The following is a 13,935-nucleotide window of genomic DNA, read 5'->3' on the forward strand; positions in this document are numbered from 1 at the left end:
ACTGACTTTTGTTGTGTGTGCATAGGGACCCCCCCATCCAAATGACTTTCCTCCTGTCCCCATGCCGAGCCTGGCTGGGTTGGGAGCACAGCCCCTGCTCCTTGGAGATGCTCCCTGGGGCTCAGTGGCAAACCCTTGTCCCCTGGCCCTGGGGAACCTTCCCAAAGCCCAGATCCCAGAGTGAGTCCCATCCGTCCCACGCCAGCCCCCGCCGAGCCCCGGGGCGGGATGGAGCGGGAGGAGGAGGAGGAGGAGGAGGAGGAGGAGGACGGGTGCATCGCAGTGCTTTAAAGAACAAGATGACAAAGTTTGTTGCTTTGCGAGAATGTGCTGACTGTTTGTTTCTTCCCTTCTCCCTTGTCTCCTTTCTCCCCCTTTCCCCGTCCCCCCCATCTTTCTTCTCATTTGGCTCCCCCCCACCTCCCGACCCCTCTCTCCTCCCTCTCCCGTATCTCCCAGGGCTAATCAGTTGTAGGAGCCAGTCGGTCCAAGAGAATTCCAGTACCAACATGGGGTTGGAGGCAATAATTAGGAAAGCCCTAATGGGTAAATATGACGAGCAGTGGGAAGAGCGCTCACCTCTCAGTGCCAATGCTTTTAACTCTCTGAATGCCAGTGCAAGCCTGCCCGCTGCTATGCCCATAACTCCTGCTGATGGACGAAACGAGGACGTGCGCTCCTTGCCAGGTCTGCAGCCCTCTCCACCTTCACTCTCTCTGTGTTATTAATTCTCAGCCCTTTTATCTCCCCATTTAGAGGGGGATTTATTCCTCCCCTCCCCATTTTTGTTCATTTTGGTTTTCTTCTCTCCCCTCCCTGCCCCAGCTTTGAGCTTTGTGGATCTGCTGATTAATCCTGTTTGATGTTAATTTAATAGTCTCCAAAGGTGCTGTTGCTTTCTCTAAACCACTGACTTGCTCCTTTCCCTATTTGTTGGTTTTTAATATCTCCTTTTCCTATATATTTTTTACACAATGGAGAAGTTTATGGGGGTGGAACTCCCCCACACCCAAAAAATCAAAAAGGCATAAACTTAAATAGCAAGCCCCAACTGTCTTTAAACCCTGAGTGGGATCACTGCTGCCAGAAGAGGGGAAGGTGCTGAGAAGGGCTGGTGTGAAGGACACAGAGCAGGGTAGCATTTTCCCCACTCCAGTCTCTGAGAGTGTCAGGGCAGAATCCAACCTGGGATGAGGATATGGGATCTGGGAGTGCCCTGGAGCAAGAGGGAGATTGTAGGGGAGCTAAAAGTGATGCCTGGGGGATGATAAGAGAGGAGAGCTGGGGGTGAGCTGCCCCATAGGCCCTGGTGGGGCTTGCAGAGCCCCATGGCAGGGTCTGCTCAGCTTTGGGGAGACTTGAGCAGAGATGAGAGGGTGGCTGCACAAATCCCCACTTAAGAAAGGGAGGGAGGAGAGGGAGCAGGGATGGATGGTGGAAGCATTTGCCCCCCACACACAAGGGCCTCATGCAAATGCCCTGTCCCATGACACCACTGCCAGGGATCACCCTTGGGAATCCAGGCACAGAGCCCCTGGCTCAGGAGCAGATCCTGGGTGCACACGTGCACCTTCCTCAGGTCAGCTCACCCCTCTCTGGGTCACCTAACACCAGGCACTCTAAAGCTTTTTGCAGAAAAGCTTTTCTGACTCCTGCATGAAACCAGCAGCTTCTTCCAGCTGTGCCTCCCCGTGCCTGGTGGATGGCAGGGTGGGATGCAGGGCCCATCCATCCCTCCCCCTTGGGAGGGATGCTCCCCCAAGGGAGCTGAGCTCACCTGCCCACAGAGCCTCTTCTGGCTTCAAACCTTTTAAAAACCAAACATCCCCAGGGATTCTGCTGTAAGGAGGGATGAAAGACCATCCTGGCCACACAGACCATGAGAATGGGGCGTGTGCTCAGGGCTCTGGCACCCCACAGCTCCGGGGGCTCTGTGTGTGTGGGGCAGCACACGGAGCCGTTTGTGAGCCGTGATTGTGGGCTGAGCCATGAGCCAGCTTGGGAGCAGATCCTGCAGGGAAACGGCCAAAGCCACATGGCCTCTCCTGCCCCACGTCCCTCCATGGGACAGTTGGTGGCATCAACCCCCAAAGCGGGGCAGCCCAGGAGGGAGCAGAGCCCTCCTCCATCCTCCCCACCGCCATTCCCCGCCGTGCTGCCGTCGGCCCGGGGTGAGCTTTCCTCCTGCCACGAGCCATTTTTGCAAAGCTCCTGAAAGGGAAGCGCTGGGAACCCGCACCCCTCCCCAAGCCCCGAGCGCTGTCACGAGGAGCCGGGTGACAGCGGGTGCCTCTCTTTGCAGGAGGAGGGGGGAAGCCAAAGATCGCTGCCAGACCCAACAGCCGCAAGGCCAAGTCTCCGGCGCCGGGTCTGTCCGCGGGCGAGCGGCCGCCCTCGGTGTCCTCGGTGCACTCGGAGGGCGACTGCAACCGCAGGACTCCGCTCACCAACCGCGTCTGGGAGGACAGGCCGTCGTCCGCAGGTAGGGCAGGAGGGGACGGTCCCCAGAGCGGCCGTGCCACCCTGGCAGGGCCCTGGGGAGGCTGCAGGGACGGGGGCACGGCCGCGCCGGTGCTGACTCTGCTGCCTCCTCCGCGCAGGTTCGACGCCGTTCCCCTACAACCCGCTGACCATGCGGCTCCCCAGCGGGGTGGTGACGGCAGCGCCCAGCGCCCCGCTGCCACAGGGCACCCCCGGCAGCCAGCACCACGCCTGGGATGAGGAGCCCAAGCCCCTGCTCTGCTCCCAGTACGAAACCCTTTCGGACAGTGAATGAGAGGAGCCAGGGGCAGGGAGACGGCGACCAAACCCGGGGCACGGGGAGCGAGCGGGACACCCGGGGCGAGCGCCCACCACCCCGGCCCCGCCGGCTCTCACGAGCGAAGATGCAGGAGCAGAGCTGTTTCATTTTTCCCTTTTCCTTTTTTTTCTTTTTTTTTTCTTTCAATCCCTTCTCTCCCAACCAGCCAAATTGGTGGGGATGATGGTTGGTTTTTTTTTTTTTTTTTTGTTTTGTTTTTGTTTTTTTTTAATTTTGTTTGGGTTATTTTTTTTTTCTTTCTCAACATCTGGAAATTTCTGCATCCTCTTCGGTCTGATAAAGAAAAGAAAAAAGCCTTAACGAGACAAAACCCAAGGAACCCATCTTCGATCTTGGCAGCCGTGCTGGGCGGTGACCCCGTGCTCCAGAGGGACCGTGAGCGGCCGTGTGTCCGTCCCGGGGCCGTGTGTCCGTCCCGGGCCGCTGGGACGCTCTGCCGGCCCCGTCCCGCGAGGGCTGCGGGATGTTCTGCGGAGCTGGCAGCGGGCAGGGGATGCTCCCCCGCACCCGGCCATGGGGATGTGCCTCAGAATTGCAAAACCTCGAGCGGGTTAAAGAGAAGATTTAAAAAACCACAAACGAACGGTTGAGAAGTGAAACGGGACAGAGCGCCCCGGGTCGGTTCCCTGGCTGATCCCAGGGCTGGTGCCCGGCATTCCCGTGTCACAGGACAGGACGGATCGGCCCCGCCACGACACGCCTCGAACATGGCTGGGAGGAGCGGGCAGGGAGGGAGAGAAGAGCTGTTTCTTTAAAAAACCCACAGAAATCCTGGTCCCTTGGATGGAAGCAATCCCGGGTCCCTCGGAGCGGGCAGGGACGTCCCGGGCTGGCTCACGCGCTGCCCACCCAGGGGCTCGGTTGCTTTAAGTGCATTGTTTTCTGAATGGTGAGAAAAGGCAATTGTAAATTGTATTGGTCTACAGGGTATATTTTTGATACCTTCAGTGAATTATGTCAATATTTTACGCAAGGAAGGACTTAAACAAAACACAGTATTACATGCTGTAAAAGAGGTTCTGTTCTTACATGGAGGCTTTGATGCATTTGTCCATTGTATGGAAGGGTTTAAAAAAAAAAAGAAGGTAACGATGATCCATCACAGTTATCTGGGAGTCAGGAGAATGTATGTACTTAGTTTAAAAAAAAAAAACCAAACAAAAATCTTGCCATGGTTGCAGGGCCCCCCGTTACACACACCTTTGCTGGTTGTAAACGTTGATTCTCCAGAGCCCTCCAAGCTGGCCAGGGCAGGGGCAGAGTGGGCAGGAGGCCAGCGTGGCAGGGAGTTCACAGGAAACTTTAAAAAAAAAAAAAAAAGGAAAAAAAGTTAAAAAAAAAAGTTTTTATTGTATTTTTGTGATACACACGAATGCTCTACTTTACATTATTTTTTTCATTCCATGATGTTGGCTCATATCTGCAGTTACATGGTTAAAGAACAAAAATATTAGACAGACTTTTTTTCATTCACTTCTGCTTTCTCGCTCTGGGGGGAAAAACGAATGGCAAAAAAAGGAAAAAAAAAATAAAATGTATTAAATGCTTTGCATTCTATACGCTAGAGGAGCCCCAGCCCGGCCCAGCCCCGCGGGCTCAGGCGCCCTCACCTTCCCCACGGATCTTTCTTTTCCCCCTGCAACGTTCCCAGGTTGATTCTGATTTCAAAGCAAGAGAATGATGGTGTTTGTTGTTTGTTTGGGGTTTGTTTTGTTTGTTTTTTTTTTTCCTGTTGGGTTTTATTTTTTGTTTTGTTTTTTTACAATGTACAGGTTTTTAAATGTTCATCAATGTTTGTGTCTTTTCTGTTGTGCTTTTATTTTTTTTTTTTAAGAAAAAAATCCGAGACAATGCACAAGCGATGTGGAAAGTTTTTGCGTTCCCAGGTTATTGCTGCTGGTGTCTCTGTGGCTCTGAGCTGTACAAACTCACAGAGCTGATGTCTGGGCAAAACGCTATTAAAATGTTGCAGATTCTGCTGGGAAAAAAAAAGAATTATCCAAATCTGACCCATCTTCAAAGCCGCCTCCTTAGCCGATTCGGAAAAAATAGCGGAAAAAACCCCAACCACAACAAAGAATAAAGTTCCCACTTGGCACAGTAGCAATACTGTGTGCTGCTTGGTGTCTGCAGGCGTGCAGGAAGGCGCAGCGAGCGACGGATGGCGGCTGCAGAGCTGGCAGTGCCACCAGGGACCCGGCGAGGCTGAGCCGTGCCCAGAGGGGTGGCAGGAGGGCCCTGGAGCTGCCCGGGGCTCTCGCCAGGGTAGGTGGGGAGCACGCCAGGGTGGAGGTGCTGGGGCGGCATTGGGGTCTGGCACCACATGGGCACCTCGAGGGCACCTCGTGGGCACCCCGTGCCAGCCCTGCAGCCGCGTGTGGGGACATGAGGGAGCTGCAGAGCTGCCTTGGCTCCCCCCAGCTGGCAGGGCTGGGCTGCACTCCCTGTCACAGCCCTGCGCAGCGTTCACCAGGGCTGGGCTGCACTCCCTGTCACAGCCCTGGGCAGCACCCCGAGCTGTGGGTGGAGGGAAGAGCCTGTGCCACCCTCCAGTGCCACCCCAGAGCTCTGTTTCTCTCCTTCTCTCACTCCCACTGTTTTCTGTCTGTGAAGATGAGGGGCTGGGCTGTCCAGGAGCCCAAAACACAGCAATACCCGAGGCTGTGCCACAAGCATGGCAGGAGAGTTCTGAGATATTGGTGAGGGTGTTCAGCCCTTATGGGGTTGGTGGCTCAGTGCTGCTGGATGGATGGATGGATGGATGGATGGATGGATGGATGGATGGGCAGGCAGATATCACCCAGCTGCTGGGCAGGGCAGTGTGGGCTGGAGGGGACTGGGAGGACGTGAAGGTGACACTGAGATGCTGCAGGGCTCCAGCAGCCTCACCCCCTGCTCAGTGGGATCCTTTGCCATTGATCCTGAAGGGGGAACATGGTAACACTGCTGCTGTTCCAACTCTGTGCAGGAGCTCAGGCCCTGGCTGTGCCTTGTGCCCCCATCCCATCTGCCCTAGGCTGGGGGAGCAGCTGAGGCCAGCACAGGTGGGTTTTGCCTGGGGGTACCACCTTGCTGAGAGCTCAGCCCCCCACTTGGCCACAGCACTGCTTGGTTTTGGCACTCTCTATCTTGCTGTGCCTCCATTGCTGGGCCTCCCCATGCACCCCATCCCCTCCTGGAGCTGCCTGCCCCTGGCAGCAGCAGGGACAGGATGGAGGGACTCTGAGGAGAGCCCTGGAGCAGCAGCAGCTCCCACTGGGGAGCTCTGAGCCCCCGTGCTGTGGTGCAGCAGCAGAGCATCCTCCTGCTGCAGGTTAATTAATTTGTGTCACATCCACGAGCTGGCACTGAGTGGGCAGGAGGCCCAGAGATGCTTGGTGAGGATCCCCCCTGTACCTGGAGGCTGCAGAGGGATGGCCCCACTTCACCTGCTCAGGTGTGGACCCAGGGGAGGGTGGTTTTGAGGAAGGAGGAGCTGCTGCTCCTGTAGGTTGTGGTGTTCCCCCTCTGGCTCTCCTTCTCCCCACCAGGGCATCCCCAAGCACCCCAAAATCTCACAGCAGGGTCTGGCAGCACCAGCTCGTGCTGTCCAGGAGAAACTCACATTTAAACTATTCCAAAGCCCCAAGTTTAAACTTAACTTTTACCAACTTTGTAACTTGTACAAACGCAAACAAATCACTGCAAAATTTGTCTCTTGAACTGTACTGGGAGGGGGAAATCTCTGTGTGTGTACCCAGCCTGGGCACAGCTGCTGTGGAGGGACCTGTGCAGAGCCCAGCAGGTGCAAATAATGGCACAGCTCTCTGCAAGGGGAGGGAGGCTCTGCTCAAGGTGGGTTTGTTCACTGTCACAGCGAGCGAGCTCTGCCCTGCTGGTTCCCTAATAAATGAGCAAACAAACCAACCCAATCCAAAGTTCTCTGGCAGCAGAAAGCAGCTCCTGCTGAGGGTGTGTGTGAGCTGCTCGTGGTGAGGGTGGGAGGGTGAAGGGACCCCTGTGCTGGCACTGATGGGGTGTCCGAGGTGGAATGGGCTGAGGGGTGATGGCAGCAGGGGTTTGTCCGTGTATGAGGGCACAGTGAGCACCCCTAGAGCCCCGTCTCGTTCACCCAGGGCTGCAGGAAATTTGGGGGGAGGCCAAAGAGTGACTGCCTAGTTGAGAAGTAAAACCTAGTTAAGAAGCCCTGGGATCTGTCTGTGGGTCTGAATTGCTTAACCTCCAACACCTGTCCTGTCAGGTGTGATTGAATTCAGCTGGGAGTGCCCAGGTCCCCTCCCACAGTGATGCCATGGGCTGGGGAGCACTTCCCACTGCTGAGGGTGGGGGTCACTGAGCCCAGGGAGATGGCTCTGCATGAGGAGTAATTGATGACTGTGTGGAATTCAGTCCCTTGAGTGGCTGTTAGGTGGTTTGAGTGCCTTCTGCTGCCTTTCCTGGGGCTCAGAAATGGATTTTACACAAATGATGTTTTCCTGAGCACAGCAATGAGCATTTCAGCCGGGGTGTATCCCTGCCTTCTGCCAGCACTGCTGTGTCTGCCCAAGGGATGTCCAAAAGGTTTCTTTCTCCATGCTGCTGAGATTGACCCTGGATCATCTGGATTGCTGAGACACCCTCTGAAATCCCTCCAGGTATGTACCCACACTGACCAAATCTGCCTCCTCCTGTCTCCATGTGCTCCTCCAGCAACCAGCTGCCATGGCAATGCACCAGGCAGACACTGCTGCCTCTTAAAAATCAGCCTGAAAATCTCTTGAGACCAGAGATTTTGTTGAAAAACCTTCATGGAAAGGCCTTTGCCACTCTGAAGGCAATTAGAGTAAGTTAATAACCAGTACAAACAGGAGCTGGGCTGTTCAACCTCTCACATCAGGGTTTAAATGCTGACAAGGGCTGACAGCCATCTCCCTGGTCAATAATTCACACTGATGCTGAAGAAAGAGAAGGTGGGAAAACTCTCAATTCAAGGCCAACACTTAGAATTTAATGATGGAAAACTTTAGGTCTACTTGCAAAGCTCTTACATAAAGAGATGAAAATGAAATGGGACAAAAGCAGATGGCTTTGAAAACCTGCAATAAAAATATGCCAGCAATCCACACTCACTTGTATTTTAAGTGGCAGACAAGAGTTTTTGAGGAGAAAGGGAAGATAAAAGATGGCCCTGATACCTTTGCTCTTTGAGAAGGTGCAGGAGCATTGTGACCTTCTGGTGATGAACTGGTGTTTAGTCAGGATTAGAGATTTTTTTTTTTTTTTTTTTTTTTTTTTTTTTGAAAGAATTAAACAAGAAGATGTTTGTGGTTTTGGGTTGTTTTTTTTTTTTTTTTTAGCTAGGCCAGGCAGAATGATGAGAGCAGGGAGAAAAGGGCACCAGGTGGAGGCTGCCCTTGTTGTGCACCCCAGGACCTGCACTGGGCACCAGCACCATCCCACAGGGGCCCCGTGGGTGATGAAAGGACTGGGATGCAGCTGGGGTACCCAGCCATGAGCAGGGCATGTTTGTTTTATAAAAGGGTTCAAATCACAGCAGAATTCCAGAGCTCTGTGCTGGCAGCACCAGCCCTGTGTCCTGCCACCATGGTGGCCCACAGCCCTCACTCACCAGCCCAGCTTGGCCAGAGGCTGTTCCTGGGCTCTGCACAGCAGGAAGCATTTTACACTCCCCTGACAGCTGCAATCCAAATAGCCATCCATCAGTTCTTGTGATTTGCCATGGAATTGTATATGCTCTGTGATAATGATGCAGAGGGCTAAAGAGCTGATCTTGGCACGAGATGAGACGGGGTAGGCTGGCAAGTGACTTGGAAGGAAAATAGAGCAGCTTTTGGTGGGATGCTGGCTCTTATCAGCCCTGGGGCCCTGGAGGGTGCCGGGCAGAGGTGTCCAGGCTGGCTGAGCTCTGCCTGCCTTCTGTGCCATCTGGGGAGAATCGGGTCCATGAGAGACTTGGGAATGAGTGTCACTATGTGCCTGTGTGAGTAACAGCTGAATTAATTGTCAGGTTAATTTATCCTCTCATGTTTTGGCCTCCTGCAATTACCAAAAAGGATTTGTCAGGACTCCAGGCAGTGGAGTGGTAATAAATCACTGGCCACAGACAGGAGTTGGAGCAGTTGTATCTGGAGTGATCTCAGGTTGGTGTTGGTGTTACTGAAGGGCAAGTGCTCAGAGGGGCTGGGAGCCTGCAGCACCAGCAAATAACCAACACAGCAGCCAGCCAGCCCTGCAGAAATAGCCCTGAAATGAAATCCATGGGCACACAGCTCTGCAGCTGTGGAGAAACCCCCTGGCAGGGCTGCAGGGGAGGTGCAGCTGGGCAGCCCCAGTGCATGGCACATTGCAGGTCCTTTCCTTTGGTGGCACCAGGGTGACCAAAGCCACCCTGTGAAATTCACAGCATCTGCCTGCATGCCCTGAACTGGGAATCTGCAAAACAGAGCTGAAAGGTGAAATCCTTGTGCTGCAAGCACGGCACTTTCTGACTCTGCCTTCCAGTACAGGAGGGTCTGAGGCTCCCACTGAGGAGGGTCTGAGTCCATCCCAGCTGCAGGCACAGCTGGCAGGGGAGGCTCTCCCCTTGGAAAAGGAGAGGAGGCAGCAAGGGCAGCCCGTGGTGCTGGGGAGGGCAGCCCAGCCCCAGTCACACTCTGCTCCCAGGGCTGCTGCGTTTCCCTGTTTGGAAATCATCCCCTGTCCCTCTGCAAATGCAGGGAACCTGACGGAGCCCAGGGTGTTGCAGGGGTGGTAAGCTCCATCTGGAGAGCTGTCTGCTTTGAAGTCAGATGCTGTTTTAAACTCTGCAGGGTACTTTTGCTTAGGGAAAGCAGCATTTGTCAGTACAGACTGATCTTGGTCCAGAAATTTTTGCTGCTCCCCAACTTCTTTTCATATTTATTAGTCATTTGCAATCTCTCTGATGACTAAATGCATGTTCAGCTTGGAGGAGACTGTTGCAATATTTGCTGAAGTAAGTCAGGGCAGAGGAGATGCTGGCCATGCTGGCCATGCTGACGATGGTGCATCTAGATTAGTCATTATTAATTGCCATGGCAGCCCCAGTGCTCCTGAGCAGATGCTGAGGAAACTCATGGAGCCAGCAGGAGCCCTGGGGAGGTTGTTGTGAGCTCTCACCTGTGGGCAGCTGTTCCACAAGCTGCAGGTCAGTATTTGTGGAAAACATTGTGCCATGGGAGAGGGGCAGTGCCAGGAGCTTCTGGGGGTTCCTCTCCTGCCTCCAATGGCACAGGAGGAGGGAAGGCTGCATGAAGAGGAAATAACTGAGCAGCACCATGCAGGAGGCTGCTGCTGAAGACACTCCATCCTAATTGAACATGTTCCTCCAACTGCTCTGTGCAGCTGTCAGCAGGTGTGGCCTGATGGGCCCCAAATCAGCTCCAGTGAGGGATTCTGAAGAGGTTTGGACTCCACTGACTCAGGTGTTTGTTTGCAAAAGTCTAGACTTCAGCTGTGAAATCCTGATCCAGCTCTGCCCCAGGCCCAGGAGCATTTTCTGCTGCTGTTTCATCCTGAGCCCTGTCCAGAAAGCAAAGCAGCTGCCAGAGGTCAGGCACAAGGAACCTGGTTGGTGTGTGCCTCAAGATGGGTGCCAGGTCTGGAACTGCATTCCAGTTGGACCAAAGCAGAGCTTTCCCCCATGGGGATATTAATCCTGGGCCTTGGCTTAGAGCCATCTCCAGCTTTCATGGTTTTGGAACTGGAAAAGAGCACCATTCTGTTCAAGGCAAGGACAAGTCCTTATATCCCAGTGAGAAGTCACAACTGGCTCCTGAGCACTGAAACCCATCTAACTCCACCCCACTGGAGTCACTTTTAAGCTGCCAGTCTCCATGGGCTGCCAGAACATCCTGCTCCCCTTCAGGCCAGCCAGAGCCCCTGAGCTGGGGCTGCCTCCTCCATTCACTGCCGAAGGAGAAACCAAACAGCAGAGGCTGGAAACCAAATAGCAGAGGTTGCTCTTGGGTCTCTTTGAGGGGGAGGGCGGCCTTTTTATTAGGTTCAGATGTTGCTTTCTGCCCCAGGCCATGCTGGGAAGTAAAGCAGAGTGTGTTAATGTTGGCTGGAACAGGCTCCAATGAAGCAGGTTTGTTTCCTGGGGGAACGGGGGAGATGGGCCAGCATGGGAGGCACAGGCATGGGCAGGGAGTCACCCCTTGCTGAGCTTCTCTTACTCTCTGAAATCTCCCAGCAGTGAGTGTGGCTTTGGCCAGCCGCCTCTGCAGGCTCTTGGGTACCTGCTGCCCTGGCCAGTGGCACCCACAGGGAGAGCTGGTCCCAGTGCTGAGCTGATGGGATCCTTCTGGGTCTGTTCCCTGTTGGGAGACGTGGAGGTGGAGCACTCTGTGAAGGGCAAGGCTGTTCTCCAGATGTTATTTTTCACCATTAGGCAGTGTTTAAACACATTGTGATTTCCCTCCCCGCTTCTTTCAGAGTGCACAGAGAGGAGAGACCCTGGGAGGAGTGCAGTGAGGGGCAGGGGGAGGACAAGGGAAACCTTCCCCAAAAGTGCTGAATGGGGCTGCCCATGGGCAGAGCTGGGCTCCAGAGGGTCCCTGCCAAGCCTGGGGGCCTTGGGAAGAACACGTAGCTCATTACCAGAGTGCCTCAGCCAGGGCTGGGCTCACACACGGGGCTGGTGCTGCCAGAACAAGTCCTGGGGGACTCAGAAAGGAGAGGCTGCAGGGCTGAGGGCAGAGCTCTGCTCTCAAAGCACCCTGAGCCTCAAGGGCTGCTCCTCCATCCCCTGCTCCACTCCACCATCAGTCCACGTGGAAAACAGGCTCCCACTAGAGCTGGAAGGATGCTCAACTCCTCTCCTGGACACTGAGGGACCTGCGTGGCTCTGGGTGCTCTCTCCTCTGGGTCAATGTGTCTCAGGGTAAAGCTGCTGCTCAACCAGCCAAGGGCGCTCTACGAGAGCATCCATCCCAAAATGCCTCGTTCACAGCTGGACTGGAAGGTAAAACCCCATCCAAGGCCATCCTCCCCAGCCACAACAGCCCCATAACATGATGTGCATCGTGGCCCCTGCGAGCCGTGCTCGTCAGCAGATAAAATAAATATCCTGGAAGTGCAGGCGCTAAAAAAGAATCACTGTCGGAAGCACAGCGAAACCCATCTGCGAGTGGAAGAGGTCAAAGAAGAATACAAAGGCTTTTATTTCCTGGAGGCATTTGTCAGCAAGACAAATGTGGGTTTTTTTAAAATTTGCTGCCATTTCCTAGCTGGCCGCCCACGCGAGCGCCAAATGGACTTTCACTCACACAAAGCCGAGTGCTGGCTTGTGTCCTTTGTAATCCAATGCTCAGGAATCAGGAGAGGAGTCGGCTGGATCCCTGTTTGTTATCAGTAACTGGGGGCATATTTAAAGGATACGGGCAGATTTCAACACTACATCTATAACTAGTTTATTGCTGGCGTGTTCCTCTCTTGCCCATATTATTTATGTTGAAAATGATAAATGAGGGATTGATGATTCTGGCTGGTTCATGAATAATCAGGTTATTTCACTGCAAAGCCCCAGGGGAAGGTAAGGTTTCCACAATCCTCCATCAAAGAGAAAGCAGCTTGCACACGCGTGTGTGTCTGTTGTTCATTCCTCCACTGCTTTGTGTGGGTTTTGGTGTGGGTCTGCAGCTCTCTCTGCAAGTTACCTATGCCCAGGCACTCCATGCTGCATCCCAGCCCAAAATGTTCCCCAGTCTACACAGTCCCTTGGCTCGACCCTTTCCCAGTCCCTTGACCATCAACACGGGGTGTTTGGAGCAGTTTGGTCTCCAGAGAAGGAGTGATGGGAATTTCAATGTCCTGGGATAGGGGGATGCAGCCAGGAGCCCTGGGCAGAGGGGCACGGAGAGCCCCAACCACAGCAGATAACTTGGAAGGAGCCCTTTTGTATTTCAAGGAGCTGCAAATAGTTGCTGGTCTCAGGATTTGCTTGTGAGACAGGAAGAACCTTGGGGAGATGATCTGAATGTTTATGTATATAGAAATGTCTAATCACCAGGCTCAGAACAGGCTCAGGAAGGGAATCTGGAGGTGGTTAGCTGGAGAGGAGGATATTTTTATGCTAGAAATGTGCTGTCCGCCTGTTTGCAGGGTAGGAAGGATACGATGAGAATCAAAGGCTTGGCAGGATGAGCATTTTCACCCTCGTAGATGTGAACTCCCCATCTGCTGTGGACTCCAAGGCGTGGAACTGTTTAGATCAAATATCATTATTAGAAGCAGAAAATAGAGCCCATAAAACTCCCTCCTTACACCCCAAAAAAGCAATTCCAGGACCCTTTATCCTGCTTGAGAACAAGCCATTCCTGCATTAATTTCCCTGCTGTGGCTGGGCTTGCTGCCAGCAGCAGGAGACTCAGTGCTTTGGCAGAAGATGCACGGCCTGGGGCAGGTCCTTGCTCCTCTGCAGTGTCACTGCTCCAGGCATTTAGAAACTGGGGCTGGGCAGTTTGGGGCCAAGGCACGCTCCTGCCAGGCTGTGGAGGATTGGCAGGGGCTGCATCTGCAGTGGGAATTGCTCCCACTGGGATGGAATGGGATGGAAACCAGAACTGGATCCACGTCCCGTGGCCGGGCAGACACTGTTGGCAGTGCCAGCCTTGGAAGTCGCCATCCTGCCACCCTGCCAAGCACCCAGAGGCCCCATGCAGCCGCCCTGGGGGCTCAGCTGCTGAGGCCAAGGTGCCCCTGGGGCACTGAACCTGGCACACGGGACACCAGGAGGCTGCAGAGCTGCATCTGAAGCACCCCAGGTGGATTCAGCCATCCTGGAATGGCCTCTGGGGGAGGCAGTTGTGAAGCCACAGGGTCAGCTCAGGGGACAGAGATGGATCTGCTGTGACAGTCTTCCATTCCAGTCTCCGCACAGAGCTGCCTTAAGTGACAGTTCAGTGCCCTGTTCCAGAGGAGACCATTCCTATAGGTGGCCATCACTCCAGGCATGCTTCTGGTGACTCCTTCACACTGCAAGAGATTCCTGACATTTTTGAGGACAATATAAGCTCCAGCTGCTTGGCATTGCCTAGAACTTCCAAAGACACTCCTGCAGGTCCAGGCTGCGCCGTTGCCATCTGCTGATGGAG

General features: G+C 54.2%; 1 protein-coding gene across 13 annotated transcripts in view; it reads left to right on the plus strand.

Moving 5' to 3' along the window:
- The window catches only part of NCOR2 (nuclear receptor corepressor 2), a 225,496-nt gene extending 220,571 nt beyond the window's left edge, over positions 1 to 4,925 (plus strand). For all 13 annotated transcript variants that reach the window (XM_058036731.1, XM_058036730.1, XM_058036732.1 and 10 more), the window contains 3 exons: positions 460 to 687; positions 2,303 to 2,482; positions 2,601 to 4,925. In XM_058036731.1, the coding sequence (XP_057892714.1) occupies positions 460 to 687; positions 2,303 to 2,482; positions 2,601 to 2,776 (584 nt within the window). In that variant the 3' untranslated portion in view covers positions 2,777 to 4,925. The remainder of the gene's footprint in view (positions 1 to 459; positions 688 to 2,302; positions 2,483 to 2,600) is intronic.
- The last annotated feature ends 9,010 nt before the right edge of the window (positions 4,926 to 13,935 follow it).

The sequence above is a fragment of the Melospiza georgiana genome, chromosome 18 (genome assembly GCF_028018845.1).
Source record: "Melospiza georgiana isolate bMelGeo1 chromosome 18, bMelGeo1.pri, whole genome shotgun sequence".
In the NCBI taxonomy this organism is placed as follows: domain Eukaryota; kingdom Metazoa; phylum Chordata; class Aves; order Passeriformes; family Passerellidae; genus Melospiza; species Melospiza georgiana.